This window comes from Wolffia australiana, chromosome 20 (genome assembly GCF_029677425.1).
Source record: "Wolffia australiana isolate 7733 chromosome 20, ASM2967742v1".
NCBI classification, from domain to species: Eukaryota; Viridiplantae; Streptophyta; class Magnoliopsida; order Alismatales; family Araceae; genus Wolffia; species Wolffia australiana.
Window position 1 is genome coordinate 1934476 of NC_135854.1, and position 23819 is coordinate 1958294.

Sequence of the window (23819 nt, forward strand, 5' to 3'; positions counted from 1 at the left end):
AAAAGAAATACGATAGACTGGGAGAGGTTTTCTCTCTCCAGTTTGTTACTTTTTATCTCTCGCATCATCATAATCTTCTTTATTTCTATCGATGAATAATTTTTGGCCAATTATCATATTTTATTAGACATTGAACTGTTTTCGTACTATCTGACTGACACATATATGTTTAATATCATATTTATTACTTTGCCTAGAAATACATCTATTTAAAAATGTAAACTTTATAACTTCTGCAAAAATGACCAACAACTAAAACTTTTTGGGATGATCATACCCTTTAATTCATATCAAATAAAAAAATTTTAAATTATTCTAAAATCAGGTACAAGACCTGAATCAACCATTGGATTTGAATTTTCAAAATTCACAGAACTTTCTATGTACACTAGAAATGATTGAAATACAATATAATGTATAAAAACAAAACTTACAGTCTAAATTGTGATATAAATTTGAAATAAGTCACTCAAAATTTCCTATAAAATTTAATTTTCAAAACTCCATTTCAAAAAGTGGACCTAACTTCAAAAACTCAACTATATTCATTTAAAATTTGAAAATCGCAGATACTATTTCATTTAATATATCAAAATTGATATTTATTCATTATAAAATATCTTGATAATGAACCAATATGTTCCTCTTGTTCATTGACTAACTTTGAATTATCATTTTAGTAATTAGGTAACAATCCTTACTTTACTGCTCATCAAAGCATCAACATAGGCCTTTATAGCATTTTGCAACTGATTTTTGAAAACCATCTCTCGGAACACTGCATAGAGACGTAGCAATACACCTGGTCTTCTAGGTTCTCATTTTATAAGAGCCTTGCCTCATCTTGACAGAGTGGATACGACTTTACAGCCCTATTTTCCATTGTAATATAACCAAAAAGTGACTTCGTGATCCACGCCAAGGTCGCTCCAGCCCTGTTTTTCCATTTAGGGTATCCCCCACAGCCTATTTTGATAAAATTATCTTCAACATACATCACCTCATATTTTGAGTAATTGTTTTCACAACTTTATGAAATAAAGTACATTCTAAATGAAATCATTGTATGTTAGTTTATTAACATAAAATGACACTTTTTCCTCCATGTGAGTCTGCCTATTTGCCACTATCTCAAGGTTTATCTTCGCCTTGGATTTAATTTCTTTTTTATTTAATTATTATATGAACGATCTTACCAGAAAATAGAAACCCAACCAATATTCGAGCCAGTGGGCCTCCATAAGTCACACATGAATCATTGCCATGCAGGCCCTTCACATCTGAATCCTCTCTTGGAGATGTGAAGCTTCACGGTCTTTTTAAACCACTTATTGTGATTGCATCCAAATGCCAAAAGATTCAGAATTCGATTTCTTCTCCAACTGGCTTCAAGATAGTATTTTGTCTAGTACCTTGATTTAAAAGATTCATCATTAAGATCTTGAATTCATATACATTTTCTGACAATTCGCTTCTGTCCTAATTAAGTTCAAATCAGTTCTCTGGGTTGTTAAATTCTTATCATCTTTTACTTTATTTGATCCTAGTATGTTCAAAAGTAATAACTGTTGACTATTTAATGATATTTCATGTTGATCAGATAGTAGTTTAGCATTTAAGTTAATTATCTTGCGATGATTGAGTAATAATCTTGCAATTGCTTAGATGTAGGTGTTGACTTAAATTAGGATATTATCCCTTCATTAAGATCTGGCTTGTTGCTTGAATAAACTGGATAGTAACCTAATGATAATAAAGAAAACAACAATGAATACAAACAATGTCGGAATTCTATTTCACATTAGATTCGGTTACTTTTGTGATACCTTAAGATGAAAATGCTCATGGCACACAATATCCAGGGGTTGCATTAAATCCAAAAACATGCAAATATTTTCAAGCTCAAAAAAATCTTAAAATGTCACGAGAAACACATCAGACATTCATCCAAAGCTTTATGATATAAATATATGCAGTACAATCCAAAATCTTGAAATTCAATATTCATATAGACAATGTTAATTCGTCTTAAAGGAACAAACATATGACTTGTTGAATTTGAATATATCTGATGTTTAATGTGCAATAATTGATTCCAACTCAAGATCGAACATCTCAACATGGTTAGTTTCCATAAGGACACACATGCTTATAAATACATGAATTAACTAAATATCAAATGTGTTGACCCAGCTAAATACTGAGATGATAAGAATAAGGAAGACTTCAACGGAATTAATGTTCCCTTTAAAATAAATTTTAGGTAATATGGAAGAGATGAACCAGTAGTTGATGGCAAAACTAGGAACAATTGGGTTAACGCAGTGACTTTTATAACCAAGAACTTACATGCATATAATATTCAAGATACTACCAATAAAATATGTCAAACTGAACATTCTTGAAATCCATCAAAATATCAAGCTCATTAAAATGACAACCCTGTAACAAGAAGGGGAGAGCATACAAAGAAATAAGCATGAGATTAATATGATTCTAAAGATCAACAGAATAGATAGGATGAGATGAGTTTGATATACATGAGAGAGAACTGATAGCTATCAAAGGAGCCCAAGATTCAGCTACAATGCAAGAAATATGAAAGGAAACTAAGAGATGGAGAGAGAGACAGAGAGCGACAGAGGGAATGAATAAACAGATCCAGATGAGAGAGAGAGAGAGAGACTATGGGTTCCAAAGGATCCCAAGGTTCAGTCATCCTACACTCAAGATGTGAAAGAAAACACATACCCATCAGGCCTCCTCAGGCCCCTCTAATACCTTATTCTAGACCCAATTAACAACCAAAAAGACAATCAATACCGGTCCATTTCCCAAATTCCACCTTCCCTTAGCCAAGGAGATCTCTGAACAAGTGAGGATTCTGCATGGATGGCATCAACCCCATCTGCCTCTGCAATGCATCCTTCTCCAGCGAGTCCTGCGGATTCGGCCCCTTCTTCTGTACTGACGGCTCTGCCGGGACCGCTGCCAGAAGATTGCTGGCACTACCACCACTGCCTAGGAGGCCCTCCAGCTGCTGGAATGGATCCACCACCGCCACTGCCGGTGCTCTTTCTGGAGCCGTTTCACCCATATCAAGAAGGTCAACGGCAGGTAGCTGAGGCGGCGGTGGTGGCGGTGCTCTCGCTGCCTTCTGTGGTGCCCTTGCCGGTGCATCTCTTCTCGCAGAAGAGCTGCCAAATAGCGATGCTGCCAGCCTCTGCTTCTCAGGGGAGATCTCAGCCACTGCTGTTCCATTTGATGTCTTTCTCTCATAGGATGCAGAAGTTGTGGTCGAAGCCATTGATGATGATGATGAGGATGAGGATGATGATGACAATGATGATGAGGATAACGTTGATGATGATGAATAGGAAGGGCGGCCCCATTTCTTTTGGACGCCGTCGAGGCGGAGGCGTAGGTTGTGGTCAGAGGATGAATCTGGCGCAGTGTGAGCTGGCTCTAATGAGAAGATGGCAGCTGGCTCAATGATAGGGACAAAGTCAACAGCTGGTAGAGGAGGAGGAGGTGGGGTGGGGAGGTCATAGGCTTCAAATCGCAAAGAATGAGCAGGATCTTGATGGGGGCGATCGAGGGCACCATAGTTGGGGATGTTCAAGGTCCCTGGTCTCTCTGATTCAGGGATGTAAGGTTTTGCTCCCTTCTGGAGTGCCTGGCTTACAAAGTTATCCAAAAACGAGAGGCTCCGATCCACCTACAGGGGGGAGATGATCCATCATGATGATGGTGAAAACATCAATGAAGCCGTCCATAGATGAAAAAAAAAAGATGATTATGATGAGGATGAACCAGCAGATGAAAATAAAGAAGTTGATCATGAGCATGAAGAAGAATAAGAGTTAAAAGAATATAAGAAACAGAGAACCTGAACATCATCTTGATGATGAAATAGATGACAACAACGATGGCGATGAAGCTAAAGACGAATAATAAGAATCTTAAAGAAGTCAACCATGATTAGGATCATGAATATGAAGAAGTTGGTCATGATCATGATCATTAAGAAAACAAAAAGATAATGATGACTATGATGAAAGTGAAAATAATGCATATTAAGCTGTCAAGATTATGGTCACGAGTAAGAACAAGAACCAAAGGCAAGAAAAGAAGTTCTCATGATCATGATCATGATCATGATTATGATCAAGATTCTAAAAAAGAGGAGGCTGATGGTGATAGTCATCATTATGAAGATGGAAAATATGATGATACACATGGAGAAGGATGAAGTGATGATGACAGTGAAATAATTAAAAAATGAAGGAAATGAAACTATAAAGAAGGAAATTTACCATAATGAATGATGATGATGGTGAAGAAAGTAGTTGACCATAATGAGGATGATGATGATACCAACAGGTTGCTGACAATGGTGATGAAGATCATGATGAAGAAGAAAATGATGATAACCTCAATGTCTTCGCAGCTGGCATCATATGGCATTATCGCTTCAACAGCACGTGAATCCAGGCACAGCAAGGATTGCAGCTCATATGCGATCTGCTGGAGATCTGTCGAATGAGATGCTGAAAGTTCATTCACCAAGGATTGGCACTGCAAAAAGTAGAGGCATACGATATTAATATAAGTCATCAGTCTCAATCAAATATAACTCATCATTTCCTGTGCCCGTTATATTCATAAACACATCCCAAAACATCGGAGATGTAACAATACGGGAGGTTTGTTCTGAAAGAAATGGGAAAAAATGATCCAAATCCAGAAAATATGAAAAAAATTACGCCTCTATGCAATTATAGTGCAATAAAATCATCTCCAGAGGATCACTATTAAACAAAAATAATAATCTCTCGAAAACGTCAAAGATTTTTAGCAAAACAAAATTATCCTAGAAAGAAATAAGGAGTCATATTGAATATTTAAAAATGGATACCTCAGGCAGGAGTTCCACTTTCCTCCCGGCAGCAATCTCAAAAGCACAAATTTTCATTATCGCTGTCAGTGCGTAGGCCTTCAAAACAGAGGAATTGAATGTGTTGAAAACATTCAAAGAGCATCAACTTTTTCAATTTAAAAACAGAAAAAGAAGAGTCTAAAAATGAATTTCGAAAAAAAAAGTAAGATGCTGGTAAATAGGATGATGTCGATGGTCATGGTTGAGATGATAATGATAATTGTAACAATGAAGGTGCTTCTGAGAATTGGGTTCCCCTTTTCTATTTTCAGGTCGAATGATGGAAAATTTCCATTTCCAACCATATCTAAATCAGAAATAAACAAACAAATCGTAGAACAATTTTTTTGACTAATTAATAGATGAGAGAAAATGAGTTTCTCCCAAAAATCACATCATTATAAGGCAAGGAAAGTCAAGGTTTCAAGCAAAAAAAGTATGTCACTCGAAAGCCATACCCTGACTTTCTCATCATTCAGCCGTGCTTCTGCAACATCGCACAACTTCCCCATGATGTATGATGCAGAAAATTTACCATCTGCCATTCCGTACTCTCCCAAAACCCAGCAAATTACCTGCCTTATTTCCATTATAATTAAAAAAGAAAGCTAAAATTTATCATTGCAATGATATACAGAAGACCATACCTGTAAGAAAACAGATGGTAGCTTGGGTTCTGTAAGAATGCGTAGGTATGAAACCACCTATTAAAAGAAAAAATTAGGCCGAAAAATAGGAATCACATAATTATAATCAGGAAAATCATTTTTTTTTTTGAAACAATAAAATCATGGAGATAAATGCCAACAACTCGCACACGAATACACAACCATTTTATTTAAGGATAAAATTTGCAAGACATAAACGAAAATTTTCAGCAAACTGCAACCTTCTTGCATGATGAATGCTAGTCCTTGATATAGTTGTCATTGACATGATGTCATCAACGTCATTGACCCTTGTTGATGTTGATGACAACATTGATGTGTTGAAGAAGGTGATTGACGATGACATTGACAAGGTTACCACAAACTGCTGCTGTTTTGTTTAAGAAACCACAGACTGTTGCTGTTGATTGGGGGATCATACATTATTGATGCCATTGATGAACTCCCTCAATGTCAGCCGTCAAGTTAGTAAAATTCTACTTAAAAAATAGTTAACTATATGTCATCGGCAACAGTCTACAGAAGACAGGGCCTAGAAAAGGAAAGAGAATACAGCAAATAATAACGGGATATGGATATTGGGCCTGTTTCCTTGAGGCCTAATACCATTTACAAATGAAAAGAACAGAGAGTGATATAAACCAATATTTAACAACTCTATCATTTTTCTGAATGAGAAATGGACACTAAATCGAATGATAAAGAAACAGTCGACATTTTCTAATCAATGGGCAGGGCACAAACCGCAGAGGATCTCAGCTGACTGCCTGCACCTTCATCGTCTTCCCCATTTGCAATCAATCGCATGAAGTTATGGGCCACCCTAACATCTAGAAGATCTGCCGCATGTTCGAAGACCTTGTTCATCGTCTGGAGCCAAAAAAATGAACTAAGTTAACATAAAACTGGAGAAAGAGATATGAGAGGGAATGATTTATCACACTATTACGTTACCTGGATGAACCAATGGTTGCTTGGGGCAAATTGCTCAGCAAGTTCAACACAGCGTGATGCAATCTCTGTTTTGTAGTGATTGTCATTGATGCTTATCATATAATCAATCATGCGGTCAACTATAACTTCCACATTGGTCGGTTTTGTCATCTTGTATAGAAGCCCAAACGTCTTTCTTTTGAGTGTGTCGTCAGGATCCTAAGAGGGATGATAAATCAGTTTATATGGCAAACAAATAAGGAATTCGTTGGGAAGAAAAGGCAAAACTTTGAATCATTCCTCAACTATGACGCTGATGTCTTAATTTAGTATTGTTATTTCCTCCCCAATAGGGGCTCCACACCTTGGTTTATGCATTGAATTTGTATTTCTTGTAACTTCAAATATTGAACTCGAATTGAAGGGATCTGCACCAAGAACTCCAAGAATTGACAAAAATAGAAATAGTCTCCAAGAACAGAAGAATGATGGAAGGAACAAACAGAGACTAGCCAAATTGGTCTAGTCTCCCTCAGGATCAGGAGGATCTCCTGAACTTCAGCCGGTGTCAACACAGCAACTGACTTCAAGGAAACCTTCCTCTATACCTTGTCCATTTCCCCTTTATTTATAGGCAGATGCTCCTGCCAATCACCCACTCATTCTCACCTGATGTTTTAGTCGGCATGTGTGTGCGTAGCACCCTTCCTCCTTAGGTATTCTTAAGGTAGGTTTATATTAGAAACATTAGGACAATAATAAAAAGCATGAAAAATAATATGTTGATGCTCAAGTCGGTATGTAGATGTTCTGCAACCCCAGCTCATCTAACAGCCAATGGAAGACTGGCCCCGGCAATCCTGTTCTTAGCATGTCTGTCACTTGATTTTCCGATTTGACATGCTCAAATTTTAAGATCTTTTTATTGATATTTTCTCTATTAAAATGACAGTATATTATGCACGTTTGCCCTTATGTAGTGTGATTGGCCATATAGAGGTTTCTTCACAAGATATGTGGTGGCGACGACATCAACGCACCAACCTTGGACGCGCCGCTAATGTCATCCGCCACGCCTCGCATCCAGACTTGTCATCAACATCAACTGAAGAAGTGCCCGGATGACGACCAAATCAGTGCACCGACGACAAACGCACCATCGTCGGCCGTGCAACCACCGCCTCCCGAGCCGTCACACATCATGACACGTTGTCAACAACAGATCCAGAACTGCCCTTTGACGTGACACGATTACACGTCGTCCATTTTTATTTTATGTCATTTCTCATATTTTCTCTTTCCTCCAAGGCCTATATGTAGGCCAATGTTGCAAGAAACATTTGGCAAATTTATTTTCAAGAATTGAGTTTTCTTCTTATAGGATTTGCCCTAACCCTCTTCCCGTCGGACCGTTGCCGCCGCTGTCGTCGCCGTCGCCTCACGCCGAAGGCCGCCGCTCCTTCTCCGCGCCCGCTTGTGCCCTGCTGCCCAGTGCCTGGCCGCCAGCACCAGGCCACCCCAGCGCTAGATCGCCCTTCTCCAGGGCCGCCCAGCGCCCAGACTGCCAGAGTGACCAGACCGCCCAGCGTCTGGCCGCCCAAGCGCCAGGCCGCCCTTCGTTAGGACCGCCCAGCGCCCAGGCCGCCGAGCGCCTAGCGCCGGTCACCCAACGCCAGGCCACCCCAGCGCCAGGCCACCCCTTCGCCAGGGCCGCCCAGCGCCAGGCCGCCCTTGCCAGGGCCGCCCAACACCCAGGCCGCCAAGTCCCCGGCCGCCAACGCGAGCCCACCGTGCTCCCGGACGCCCTCGCAGCTACTGGTTGCCGCGCATATCGTTTAGGTGTCGGGGCGCTGCCCCACACCCCGCAAGGGGGCGACTCCCCCCTTAACCCCCCGCCAACTGACCGCACAGTTGGATCCGCGACACCCTGTCGAAGCGCACGTCAATCGTCCCACCAACGACGCGTCGAGAATTCCCCGCATCCTCGTCACGCACCCCTGGTGCAGAGGTACCCCTAAGCTCTTTGGTGTCCGGTGTTCTTCGTCCAGTGTTCCGCGAGAAGTTCTTCCACCGTCGTCGGATTTCTTCTGGATTTTCTTGAATTTTCAACGAATAGTGGATTAGGTATTTCTTGAGTTTTCCAGCGGACGTGAATTTGATTGAATTGACTTTGGTGCTTAGCATCATTGCGGAGGTTGAAGACAGTACTCTCGGCCTCGTAGAGGAAAGGGGCTGCACCACTACTATCTCAACTGATTTAAGTCTTCAAAACCGACCGTGTGATTTGTGGTCTGTTTATCCATCCCCACCTTAAACCAGCCCAATATCTAGCACCCCCATTGTCCTTTTTCCGTCACCTCAATTGTCCTACATCCATCACCACCTGTTGTCCTGCATCAATGTGACTGAGTCAACTGATTCAGCAGTTGGCCAACTGGTTCAGATTATTCTAAAACTCTGGAACCAGGATTTCTTCTGAAATGTTTCTAGTCCACGGACAGCCAGTGTTGTGTCAACTGACCACCCTAAAGGATCTGAGGCTGTTAACCAGAGAGTCCTTTCTAGTTTTAACTTTCCTTATTTTTGACCTTCTATGTAATGGGCCCATTACATGGTGTCCATGTACCAGTTATATAAAGGGTACACATGGAGACTTTTGTTTGGTTGAGAAAGAATATTGTTTTGTCCTTCTGTCTCTTCTCTCTTCCCTCGTCGACCTAGGGTTAGGTCAAGGAGAGTTCACATGGTATCAGAGCAGGGACCGTGAGGTCGAGAAGACCCACCGCCACTGTTGTTCCGTATTCGTTGTCCTGTGGAAGACTTTCCCTGGGGTTGTCGATCCAGAAGGAGATGGAGGTTCCGTCATCGTGTTTCTTGCTTCTGGCGTCGTCATCGTGTGGAAGACACCGCCTGGCATTGTCAATCCAGAAGGAGACAGAAGTTCCGTCATCATTATTGGAGGCTTGTTGTGAAGTACATTGTCGTCGAGGCTGACCATCCTTGTGTGGAAGCCCTACTCCTATCAAGTTATACATGAAAACTCGTCTGCACTGTTCTGTTGAAGATGGCTAGTGAGGCATCGTCTACAGCAGCAAGTGGGGCTCATGGAGATGGAGATCTGAGGGACTCTCACAGTCTTTTGCCCTCCGTAATTCCCCCTGTAGCAGAGCCACTCCGATATAATGGGAGGAATTTTTCTCAGTGGGGTCAGAGGAGCCTACCCTTATTGGGCGAGAGTTGAGTGACCATCTAAGTGCAGAAATGGCTCCAACAAATCCTTGTATAAGTCCTGCAAGTGAGATGATGCCATTGTCCATGTGCTTCTGCGCAGCAGTATGACCAAAGATGAACTTCCCACGATGGCAATTCTGAAGACCGCCAAGCAGATTTGGGATTATGTTGAGAAGAATGCTCTTAAGAAAATTAATCTCTGGAGGACCTATGAACTTGTGATTAAAGCCTGGAATTTACGGCAGGGAGACAGAAGTGTGATTGACAATGTAAATGAGCTTCAGGCCATTTGGTTGGAGTTGGATCCCTATCGGCCAATTCACAATGCAGATGAATGGGAGTATACTCTCTGAAACAAAATGTTCAAATTCTTGATGGGTTTAAACCCTGAATATGAATCAGTGAGGAGCCAGATTCTGAATCGAGAAAATATTCCTGATCTGGAACAAGCTATCAATCTCATATTGGAGAAGGTCGATTACAAGTTGCTAGTAATACTTAAAGGAAGAGACTGGCTTGGGACTGATGGCCAAGGTGAAGGGCCAGAAGACTGGAGCAGCATACTCTAGAAGCGCGGATAAGGCTATGGGCAAGAAGGACATGAGGCATATCAAGGCAGTAAAGGTCAAGGAGGTAGGGTCAATAAGGGACCCATTGTGTGTCATTACAGTAAGCGGAGAGGACATACCAAGGATAACTGCTGGGATTTGCATGGGCGACCTCCACGGATTCAAGCTCATTCTGCACACACTGGGGGAAGTGATCCAGGAGAAGCTGAATCATCTGACCAAGGGACAGTAAAATATGTGGTGAAATCCAGCACTGAAGAGGTTAGTCATCTGTTACGGACCTCCCACGTTTTAACAAGAAACGACCAAGAAAGGCATAACAGCCAACTGGACTTTGGGCAGAAAAAACATCTATATAAATAAAGTTCTTCAAGCAGAAGCGGGGGGAGGATTTTTGAAGTGTGGTCTGGCAGGAGATGCTCCACCGGAAGCGGGAGGGAAGCCGATGCGGCTGAAGCCTCTTCTTCATTTATTCTTTCTTTTCCGGGATCTTCTGTATCACCTCTTGATTCTCTACATCTTTCATATTCCTCTTGGAAGACATTCTGAATTGATCATTGTTACGAATTTCTTGAGTTTTCTTGACTACTTTTTTGGAGAACTATATCATCATCTCAAGAGAGGAGCTTGAGAAGTTGACAGCCCTCGTCAGCTCTTCATCCATGGCCAGCACAGTCACCAGATCAGGTAATCCATCTTCCCCAGAAAACCAAATTTACCGAGATTGGATTCTTGATTCTGGAGCAACAGACCATATGACTCCTTATCAGGCCAAATTCTATACATACTCCCCTTGTGACGGAGGTAAAAAGGTATTCACTGCAGGAGGTGCAGCTTTACCTTTCACAGGCATGGGTAATGTAAAAGTTGAAAGTGTGGGAATTATTAAGAATGTTCTCCATGTACCTAGCCTAAGGGCTCAATTAATTTCACCCCAGCGTTTGGCTCGGGATACTGGATGTTCACTATTTTTTTATCCTACTGGGTGTTTTGTTTATGACAAGGCAAGGAACCAGAAGATTTCACCCTTTGAGGAACAGAATGGGCTCATTTACGTCAAGGATGAATGGAAGGCATGGATGATGGTGGATGCTCAGAAGCTTGAAGAGAAGAGAAGCAAACAACTTGAAGAATTTAAATTATTACACTTTCGTCTTGGACATCCAGCTTTTGTACTGATGGAGAAAATGTTTCCTTTTTTTGCTAAAGACCTTGAAATATCTAGAGTTGTGTGTGAATCTTGCCAATGTGCTAAACAAGCGAGCCTCGTATAGTGTGGTTGGCGAAATATCTAGAGTTGGACTCCATTTTCTCTAGTTCATGGTGATATATGGGGACCATCGCCTGTTACATCATTGACAGGGGCAAGATGGTTTCTTATCCTGGTCGATTACTGTATGAGGTTAACCTGGGTACATCTCCTTAAGCAGAAATCAGAAGTGACAAAAGTAATTAAAGACTTCTGCATATGAATTAAAACTCAGTTTGGTGTGTGTGTACAGAAATTTCAAACAGATAATGCAACAGATTTCTTTAACAATACCTTGTCCTCCTTGAAACATGGGATAGTACATGAATCGTCGTGTGTATACACACCACAGCAAAATGGTGTAGCAGAGAGGAAGATTGGCCATGTGGTGAATACAGCTCGAGCGTCCCTCTTTCATCAAAATGTGCCCAAACTCTACTGGGGTGAGGCGATATTGACTGCAGTACATTTAATTAATCGGTTACCATCAAGAGTACTGAATTATGATAGTCCAATTGAGATCCTTTCTAAGTATTTTCCCCATGTTGACTTAAGGACTAAGCTAGAGTCTAGAGTATTTGGCTGCACAGCCGTCGTTCATATACACAGTCCAGTGGATAAACTCAGTCCACGAGCAGTTAGATGTGTATTCATTGGGTACTCTCAAGGAAAAAAGGGGTAAAAATGCTATCATCCTAAGTCAAGGAGGTTCTATATGTCAGCAGATGTCACATTTGATGAGAAGCATGCATTTTTCTCAGGTGAAATAGCAGAAAATGTTCAAACTGCATTCCCCGCAGATGAGTTGGCTGAAATCATCAGCACTGAGTCCCAGAATAATGAACTACTGAAGCCTGCTGATATGGATCTGACTGATAATGTTATTGACAATGCAGCTTCTACAGGAGATGAAGAAGCCTATCAGAACAAAGGTGAAGTGACTCCTGACGGTGGAACCATATAACCGAAGAAGTGACTTTACCAGATCAGGATGACAATGCCGGGTGGCCTATTGCACTCAGGAAAGGGAAGAAGACGCGTGCTGAGGGAGTAAAATATCCCCTTTCACACTTCGTAACATATGACCGTACTTCTACTAAGTTTCAGACATTCCTAACGAAGATTGACTCCATCACTATTACGAAGAATGTTAGAGAAACTCTCACAGATGATAGATGGGAGGAAGCAATGAACACTGAGATGGAAGCTCTCAAGAAGAATGGTACATGGGACATTGTTGATCTACCAAAAGGTAAAAGACCTGTTGGATGTCGATGGGTGTATACTGTAAAGTAGAAAGCTGATGGATCCGTAGAAAGATATAAAGCATGGTTGGTGGACAAAGGATATACACAGTGCTATAGAACCGATTAGAAGAAACATTTGCTCCAGTGGCCTAGTTGAATACAGTATGTATACTGATTGCAGTGTCAGCAAGTCTGGGACGGAGATTACATCAATAAGATGTTAAAAATGCTTTTCTACATGGAAATTTGGATGAAGAAATTTACATGCAATTGCCTCCTGGATATTATTCTAATCTATCTCATGACAAAGTTTGCAGGTTAAAGAAGACTTTGTATGGCCTCAAGCAGTTTGGTAAATTTTCCCAAAGTTTAAAGCTCATGGGATATTTGCAAAGTCATGGCGACCACACTCTCTTTGTGAAGCAATCTCTTTCTGGCAGGTAGCAATTCTACTTTTGTATGTGGATGATATCATCATTATGATACAATATTTGCTAGAAAATGTATCAATCAACAACAAAACGCACCTCTCCGATTGGTCTGATCTGTAATGGAAATGAAACAAAGCCGGCGTAACCTTGATGACTTCCTGGTCGAATGCAACCCGGCGCCCAGAGAGCCAGACAGCGCAACAGCTTGATGACTTCCTGCTGTCGGGGGATAACTTCCAATCGCCCCCTTTCTCCTTTTATACTTATTCTTCCCGCCTTTATTCAATAGTGGGCCTGATTTATTTCTTCTACTAATTGGCCTGATGTAGCCCGTTTATTGTAAGATCGTCATGTGCCATCCACATGACACCCTTTTTCACTCTTTTATGCAGTTGACTCTGGGTCAGCTCTTGGTTGACTCTTATCTATCTGTTTGTTCTTGGGTCTTCTCTTGTAAGATATGTATAGTACCTTATCACATTACTGGTAACGATGAGGAAGAAATTAAGCTACTTGGTGTGTGCTTAGCTGAAGTGTTTGGAATTAAGTCATTGGGACTACTGAGGTACTTTCTGCATATTGAAACTGCGTACTCAGAGGGGATATTTATATCACAACGCAAGTATATCATGGATCTTTTATACGAAACAGGGATGAGCGATTGCAAACCATCTGCAGCACCTCTCAAACCTAATATTAAGTTGGGTGCGTGTGAAGAGTCTGCTCATGTCAACAAGGAGAGATATCAGTGCTTGATTGGAAAACTTATTTATCTCAATCATACTAGGCCAGATGTTGCTTTTGCAGTTGGTGTCTGATACGAACCTTGATCTAGGTTCGTATTGGGAGGAGGTTGGAGGGTGATGCGAGATAGACGTTCCCGGGGTAGGAGAGTCGAAACGGGAATGAGAGGAGGGTTGAACAGAAGGGGCAGGGATCGACCAGGGAGGAGCCGCCTGATGACGCGGTGAAGGGTTGACGATCACGGGGACGGGGGATCGTCAGAGACTAGAAGAGAACCGAACGGCAAGGGTAGGGATCGTGTTATTAGTATAGCATTCTGTGGGCCAAAGGCCTTGTAAAGTGTAATAGACTAATCCTAGGGAAGGAATAAAATACACCACTAACCGAACCATCTCACTACGGGCCCATATATTAGGCCCATTAGGGCCTAATATATTCTGGGCCTGACTTTAGTCAGGCCCAGTTTTTCTCCAACGACTGGAAATCCAGTCGTTGGACAGTCCAGCTGCTGACTGCAGCTGGACTGGACTCCAACGGTCATATTTTTAAATATGACCGTTTGAAGGAATATTCCCCTCAGGGAATATTCCTCTTGACTTTTCTTCCTCTTGTGAATTATTAAGTTGTATAAAAGGGGCCAGGGTGAAGTAAAGAGATGATCCTTTTGATTGTGCCCTAAAATCTGTTTCACTCTCTCTCCCTGGCTCACTCTCTCTCTCTCCTCAGTTTCTTACAGATCGGATTGGAGGGGAGCCGGCTGAAGATCCGGTGAGACGATCACGGGGTTAGGGGATCGCTAGACGGTCAAGGGGACGGGACCGAGAAGAGGAGGATCGAGATAGTGAGCCAAGAGGCCAAACTTACCTTCATTCTTGACTGCCCTCCTCAATGGAGGGCTACACCTATTTATAAGAAAAGTAAGTGTTAGATCATCACGGCCCAGTTAGGGCTAATTTTACTAACTTATGTGCCTGAGGCCATGTACGTGTAATAGACTAATCCTAGGGATCTAATGGAAAAACTAACCTAAAATGGATTTAAATAAAGGCCCAATAAGGGCCCATTAACGGCCCACTAAGGACCCATTAAGGGCCCAATAGTGAGGGGCCCATTTAGGGAATATATTAGGTCCATTAAGAACCTAATATATGCTGGGCCTGATTTATATCAGGCCCAGCCTCCAACAGCTATAAATATAGCTGGTGGAAGTCCTTTTTGAAAAAGGAATCTCTTCTGCAGCTTTTTCCAACGGTCATTTTTTTACCGTTGGACAAAAGCATTAACCTCTCTCTCTCTCTGTGTGAAAATTTGTATAAAAGGGGCATCTGTTCAGTAATAAAGATCAGTTCATTTTTGCCCCAATTTTTCTGTCTCTTCTCCACATTCTCAGAAATTCTCTCTGCAGTCCACTATCTCATCTTTTCCTTCAATTTACTACAGTAAGCAATCTACCCTAAACATGAAATTACTAAAATGCCCCTAGTGGGATAAATTCCTAAGATACCCTTTGGGGGTAGAGGATCGTATCAGTGTCCTCAGTCAATTTATGCATAGTCCCGTGCAATGGCTACAGAGTGCCTACAGAGTGTTATCATATCTGAAAGGCACAGCAGGGCCATAATTTGTTGTATAAGAGTAGTGGTCTGAATTTAAAAATTTATACAGACTCAGACTATCGCGGATCTCTCTCTGATCGTCAGTCAACAACAGCATATTGCACCTTTCTTGGAGGAAATGTAGTCACATGGAAGAGTAAGAAACAACATGTGGTTGCACTACCGAGCGCAGAAGCTGAATTCAGAGCCCTTGCTAAAGGCATCTGTGAAGGCATATGGCTCCTAATTATCCTTGAAGACCTTGGAGTGTGGAGAAGCTCAGCAGATTCTACAATTACACTCCACTGTGACAGTCAATCAGCGATTGATATTGCTCACAATCCAGTCCAACATGATAGAACAAAGCATGTTCAAATTAATCGTCACTTCATCAGAGAGAAGATCGATCAGAAGCTAATCAAGCTGGAGTATGTGCCAACTGCCAATTACAGGAGCAGACTCTTACAGGCCCATAAGTCCAATATATGTAACCTGTCCGTGTACCCGTTATATAAAGGGAGACTTTTGTTTGGTTGAGAAAGAATATTGTTTTGTCCTTCTGTCTCTTCTTTCTTCCCTCCTCGACCTAGGGTTAGGTCAAGGAGAGTTCACAGAGGCGCTCCGGGATACCCAGAGTCTTCAAAGAAATTCCCTCCTTCATGGGAGGTCACATCTGCTGAAAATAAGAGTTTCTTTGTCTCAGTATGATAACATTTCATATGTTCTTTACAAGACGAATTAGCCAACCAGAACACACCTGCAAGTCCTCGCACGTGTGAACCAGTTTAAAAGCAGAGGTAACCTGCACGGGGGAGGGATCGCGCATTTTCTTGGAAGTCTACCAGAATCACGATGGAGCGGTGGAGCGCTGGAGGCCAGAGCAGTGGAGGGACCATCTGCAGCCGGAGGGGACTCGCCAATCAAGGCTAGTTCATATTCTTTTTCTTTTAAATAGGCAGTCCATATTCTATGTTTCTCTTCATCTACCTTAGATTCATAATCTGTATTCATCTGGACACTTGGGCAGTTGTGACTGAATTGGATATTGAGAATGGATCATGATTTTTTTTATTAATTCTTGGGATACAAGCTGAGTGTATCGATAGCCCTTTCAGGAGCAACCCCATCGAGGGGGGGAAGTTTTGGAAAAGGAATTGATCTTCATTTTGGTCATAAACCCAAATATATAGGTTTTTACATTTTACCCCCATAGGCTCATTACATGAAAACTGTACAGGGGTATATTTCCAATTCTTGGAAACAAAAGGAAAATAATAAAAGCATAAAAAATTAGTATGTCGAGGATGAGATAATTTTGCCTCTAGAACAAACTACATAAGAAACAATGGGCTTCTATAACAAGACATGAAGAGTTATCATACAACATCTAGCTTTAAAAGTAGCCAAGAGTAAAATTTCATGGATGTTTAAAAAATAGCAAAAGTATAAATGATAAATATGACTACAGCGGTTAAAAAAAATAACGATAGAACAGATAGATGGTGCACCTCTAAGCAATCAATCACAGCAAGCTGGTGTTCCTCAGCAATGTCTGGATTTCTCTTCAGCAATCTACCAAGCGCATCAATGCCCATATATTTCAGGTTATGACTATCGCTCTGTAGAGGGACAACGAAGTTGAAAAGTTGCAATAAACAAAAAGTGGAGATTTACAAATGATTGGAGAAATATTTCATGAAGAACCATGCCGGCACACCTTCAAAAATTTTGAAGTGACGTCAGCAGCAGTTTTGAGTAACTTATCGTTTTGAAAAATCGAGGACACACAGCAAATGCATTCGTAAAGTACTGCATTCCCAATATTGCTCGATGGTTCAGATTTCCTAAAGATGTCGTCCAAGACATTGTACATGGCACCACTAGCTTGTTTGTCCCTGCTCCCCAATAACGCAAGGATTTTAAGCAATTTTATCTGAAATTCAGAGTGGAGACAGAATCATGATCATGAATACATTCCATGTTTTTGCTAGTCACAGAAATCAAGAGTTTAAAAGGAAACAATATAAACTATCTGCCGCAAATCAGAAGCAAACAAACTAAACCTCGACTGTGTGAGAGATTGTAAAAAGTATTACCCACTGTCAGCATCAGTAGTTTGGGGTCGGCGGTCATACAAAATCTCAATCTGACCAATTGGACGCACAAGACAATTGATTTTAGGATTTACCAACACGACTCAGTTGGTTGTGGTTTTGATTGATCAAAATTGATTGTTTGAATAGATCAAGAATAAAATAATGAAAAAGCTATCCCTGTGTCTAGATTAAGGAGAAAGTTAAATTATGATGTGTCTTTGGTAGTCCATGTAATTTAACAATCGAGAAGCTTCTTAAAATAACAAGGAATGATGTAGTGGGCAACTACAACAATCAGGGCTCCACCCTACGAATAATGAGATAGTGGGTTTTCAGAGAAGGTGTCTTTGAACGACATAAACTGAACGAAAATTCTTGCACAAAGAAAATGAAGCCACTTATTCATTCTATGAGAAATGAGGAGACTATTCTGCCAGTTTCTATTGATACCTGAATAAACGGTGCAGGCATTTGGTGATAATCGTAGGTCTTTGGTAGTCTTCTTTCTGTAACTTGTTTAAGAATGCTGACAAAGCTCATGACCAAATCCTTATAAGAACTTGAACCTTCTGAAATAAGGTCAAAAAGAGGGCACAGCGTTGCGCCCATGACTCCGGGGTCATTATCACAGAGCCTCTGCAAAAAAGATGATAAAGTTTTACCAAAAATAAGATGCCTAGAAATGATATTGCCCGTGTGCAACAGCCAGCAGAGATGGGAACCTTGGAGTGCAAAATGAATAAATCAAGATAAACAAAAACTCTTGATTCAAAATAATATTTCAATAAAAAATAATTTTTTTTATTGGTTAAATTTCAATAGATTACTTTCTTTTCATTATTTTTGAGACTGACTTCCAACCTTAAGGTCATGACCATTAAAATATATGTCTCACTAGTCACCAAACATTACACTCAAAACTCCGCTTTATCTTACATTTGAAACTTCCCCCGTAATCCAAATGGCGGCAAATGACTATGCCGGTCGTTGGGTTGCACTCAAGCAATTGTATTAACCATCTCAACTATGCTTTAACTCTCAAAACAAAAGTTCAGACATTCTCATCAAAACGCAGAAAAAAAATACTTCCTGACTTTTTGAGCTGGCTAAATAGTGTGAGATCTAATAATCAGACTATTTTGAGATGGATGTTCCAGTGCATGGTGGTGTTGTTTGCCAACAAAGACTAACATCGTCATTGCCATCCAAAACCCATCATCACCGTCATCATCTCTGCAGTTTGAATGGTTATGACGATTTGTCATCATCCTCATCATCAACATCACCACTTTCCATCTGAGAGAAGAGGGACAGTAAAGAGAGATGATTAGAAATCCAAAAGCAGAGACAGAAAATTGGAGATGATGTTTATGACATTGTCATTGTCAACCTGTTGATGAGGAATGTCATGGTCAATGATGACTCGTTATTGCTGACAGTGTACACTTCCCACGAAGTCTAATCAGAATGCTATCAGTCTGCCTGATCCTCTCTAGATTTTCTGATCAATATCAATTAACCACAATCTAGCAACAAATGTTTTTCATCATTTAGTTTCCATCCAACCATCTCTATCTCATTCAATCCCCAAACTCGAAGTCCAATTCTACTTCAAACTCGATGTAGTAAAAATGAAATCAAGGAGGTAAGAAACTTTAAAAATAAAATATAGTGAACGTCGATGCTACACATCCAATTTCATTGATAACTTTGATCCTTTTTCAGAATCAGTTAGACAACTTATCATTTTCCTTTGATTCATAGTTTTCATTCAAATTCTCAAAATCAACACCCGCTCGATAATCGAATCTGCCACACTTCCATTACATATAAATACCTCTTCATTCTTTCCCATCGAACCTGCAATCATTCACCAGCCTCCCCCAATTCCCGAAAATTAAATGCAATTCTAACTCAAGCCCTAATAACTAAAAGGAGAACTAGGAGGTGATAAACTTTAAAAAATAAAATCTGACGGGCGGATAGAACACATCCAATTTCCGTAATAACTTTGATCCTCTTTCCAAGGTCATTCGAAAAACTAAATCTTTCTTCTTTCCGAGATCATTCCCATCATTCGGAAAAAAAGAATCTTTTCACTAATCTTTTCCACCGCCACTGCATTCATTGACCAATTGATGAAAATTTTAAAACCCAAATAAAGAACGTCACCATGAAGCTACAAATTTCTGTCCCTTAATGTAAACTAACCCTTAATTTGCAGCAGAATTGATTGTAAAGAAATATATATATCTACAGAGAAGGAGTGAAGCTATGATCTGCACTGTCAATCACAGAAACTCCGACATTAACAAACTTGAATCCTTTGCATGCATGATATCATAATTTTTTTTTAACATTACTATACCTTGCGAAAATTGGAGATGAGATGACTCATCATCGAAGGGGAGCGCTGGTGGAATCGGTGAAGAGCCATGACAGCCTTCTTCCTTACGGCCTCCTTGGGATGCCCAAGAAGCTCAACAACCTGCGGCAGAACTGCAGGAATCGTCTCCTCATTGATCAACTTGCAAACCGCCGTCAGCGCAGCACAAACAACCAGATAATTATCCGACCGCAGATCCTTCTGAATGGTGTTCACGATCAAAATAATCAGATCGTGGTTCTCGTTGAGGAACAGCGTAACGGCCAGGTACCCAGTTCGCTTGAGAATCAAAGAATCATCGTGGGTCATCTTGACGGCATGAATGTACCCAAACGAGGCATCATGGCCGAGCATCTCGATATAAACCAAACGAATAATGAACTCCTTCATCTTCCTGCGGTGCACATCCGGGTCGTTGATCCGCCGTTTCAGGGTCTCGATCTCTTGGATCACGATCCGGTCTTCTTCGGACTTGGACCGAGCTTCTCCGATGGATTTGACGAGATCTAGGAACTCCTTGGATTGGCCCCAGCCGCCCTGCGAGCCCATGGCGAGTTCCCTTCCGATCGTCTTCAGCTGCTCCATCTAGATTTAGATTTGCCCCCAAATTCAACTCCTCCTCGCCAAATTCCTGCACAAATTTCCCGTTTTATACAAACCCAGCTGCGAAATTTTCAACTCTTCCCCGCCGGCGATCGAGATCGCCGAGGAGATCAGCGAGAATTGGATCTCCGCATATGATCGATCTCTGTAAATTATCTATCGGTCCGACTTTGAAGGAAGGGAGAAGATGATGTTCGGATGTGCCGGTGGAGGAGAATAACTAACGTGCTCCCATGATAGAGGACGAGCTTCTTAGGGACACTTGGTTACTGTCATATCATTGTCGATTCTTTTTTGTGAAATTAGAAATAAAATTCCCACCAATGCTTCCAGAGTCTGAAGTCTATGAAAAACAAATGGAACAATATAGCATACAATTTTTATTTTTTTCTCGTAATTTTTTTATTTTTTTTACGTCTGGGCTTTGGAAATGAAAACTTGGGTTTCTCTAATTAACCTTTGTCTACGTTGTGATTATTTGTGATCTGTAACTTATCGAAAATAAATGGAGGAACGCCTTTTTCCTAGTATTTTGTTTATTCTCCTATTAGATTCATTTTCTTATTCTGAATTTAGGAAATAAAAGGTGAAGTTTTAACATGAGTAAGATTATATTCACTGTTTTCGTCATTGGATAAGTGAAGGTATGATTGTTCATGGAGTGAAGGGTTATCACTGGAAAGTTTTTTGTCTGAAATTGCTATGACTGTTGAAAAACCTCTGATGTATAGACCCCAGGATAAAATTAAATTGAATCAATCGGTTTTTGGTTGGGCAAGTTGAGTAATCAAAATATAAATTGATTCATTCTGGTCGAATTACTTAGTTGATCCATATGATCATTTGAGATTGAGCTAGAAGATCAATAGGAACAGGTAAAAATCGGGGATTGGTTTCTCACTGATAAAAAATCGTCACACAAATTATAATAACAATATGAACATTTTTCAACATGTATATTAACATATTTAATTTCTTAGGCCAATTATATTTTAATATGAATTTTGAGATTTTTCAGGGCCATTTTTAAACGCTTAAGAACTTGTACAAAGTTTTCATGGTTTTTTAACTATCTATAAATCTCGTTGTTTTTTGTGTGTGCACATCTTTTTAATTGATTCTTCTCATAAACAAGTATCTTTTATCTTACCATACAAGGAAAGCTTATATACAAAATTTTAAAAATATGTCACTTTGATTAATTAAAGAATAATACAACAGTTATCAACTAATAATAATTTGGTTTGAAAAGAAAGCGTTTACGCGGACCTTTAAATATTACACCTAACATATTCATTTTATTTCCACTAATTATCAGTTTGTGGTTGGTTTGTCCAAAAAAGAGGTTTTAGTTTTCCATACTTCTTTTAAGAACTTCAAATTGCATGGATTTTTTTAGCAACTTAAATGCTCATGATTATGAATCATTTGACAGTCCTTTGCCCACAAGATATTGATTCTAAAATTAAAGGTTTTATGTTAAAAAATCACCCTATTATTCCAAACATGTTAATTTAATATTTTGTTAATAATTAATTTTTTTCATTATTTCTCCCCGTTCCATGAACTCTTTTATAAGAGAATAATTATATTGCTCTTTTGATGTGTCTATTTTATTTATTAAGTTAATGGGTCAGCCCATTACCCTATATATTTGATAAAACCTCTAATAATGACATTATTATCATGAATGTTGCATGCTTAAATCCAATAAAATAATTATATATGAGAGTTACCAAGATTAAGATAATTATATCTATTTTCTGAATGATATAAATATTTTTATGTTTGTCTTTTATGGATATTTCAAATATCCTACTTTTAAATAAGATAATTTATGTGTGTGTGTGTTTATTTAGAATTTTTGACACTTAATTCAAATGGATATTGACTTTGTAAGTCCAAAAATATGGTAATAATAGGTTTTTATTCTCTTTTAAGTAGATTTTTATTAATTTTGGCGACCAATCATTAATTTTGCAAATGACTAGCTGTTGTAATCATTGCAAATGGATGTCATCTTGGCATCTCAAATTGTGATGCCATAACGGCAAAGAGTGAGCTGATATTTTTGTAATTTTTAAAGCAGAGGGAAACAGAAATGGAAGAGGTATGTGGTGGCATTATTAATATGGAGACAAAGAAACAAACAAAATCAATAGCCTAGATTGTGAGAACTTCAAACCTTGATACTTGATGGTCCAGATGAGCAATTTAACCAAAATTTTAAAGGAAATGTCTTCCTTCTCCCCTATATCCATCCATGTCATCTGATATATAAGGGGGAATTGTTGGACAAATAGATCTCATTTTTGAGGTTTCTTTCTATATTTGTAGGCTTAGTGAAAGAGGGAGACTTGGATATCTAACAAGGTGTAATTGATGTTCTTAGTTGATTTAAGAGAGACAACAAATCAGAGGAGGATGTCACTTTAATTTTTAAGTTATCATAGTGCTGAAAAAAGACGGACCTAAGGTTAGATAAATGCTTTACATTGTTTCTTTTTTCGTCACCACCCATCTAGGTTAGATCCATTTCTCATACACAACATATTGAACACCTTCAGGGGCCCTTCTGTAATACCATTATGATGGATATGATGTAGTCTTCAAGTCAATCACACTACCGTGTCTTATTTATGTTGATAACATTACTGGCCATTATTGGTGAACCAACTGGTCACAGTTTATGCTTTCCTTTTGGAGGCATAAAACCCATTTTTGATTTTGTTTCCCTCTCGCTTTCTCTTCTACTCATAAATATGTGCCTCTCTTTTGCTCCCTCTCACATATTTGATTAAACTCCAATACCAATAAGAAATACACAACATAAAATCTTTAGCTTATTTATACTTCCTCACAAAACATTATCTTTTAGTCTTACATGACTGAGGAAATTATTTCCTTATTGACTTTCTGAATTCTTCAACATAGGAAAATATTTATTTTTACCAGTAAATAAACTCAAATTTAGTGATAACTAAATCTGATTTTTATATCAACATATTGTTTTATATTTCACACAATATACCTTAATTTCATTGAGATCATGAGTGTCAAGGCGGTTCCAATCGTAGGGTTGTGAAATGATGTGGACAACACTATTTGTGACGACATATTAGTGGTAT

The 23819-nt window shown here is 39.8% G+C and overlaps 1 protein-coding gene across 1 annotated transcript; it reads right to left on the reverse strand.

Moving 5' to 3' along the window:
- Positions 1 to 2464: 2464 nt before the first annotated feature.
- On the reverse strand, positions 2465 to 20846 carry LOC144716016 (Adaptin family protein). The gene is made up of 11 exons (XM_078591024.1): positions 20071 to 20846; positions 18153 to 18338; positions 17324 to 17539; positions 17115 to 17225; positions 6562 to 6759; positions 6352 to 6477; positions 5587 to 5643; positions 5398 to 5514; positions 4919 to 4996; positions 4435 to 4578; positions 2465 to 3718 (listed from the first exon to the last, which is right to left on the reverse strand). Exons 1-11 carry the CDS (start codon positions 20671 to 20673, stop codon positions 2852 to 2854), a joined length of 2703 nt encoding a protein of 900 aa, XP_078447150.1. The 5' UTR covers positions 20674 to 20846; the 3' UTR covers positions 2465 to 2851.
- Positions 20847 to 23819: the final 2973 nt, after the last annotated feature.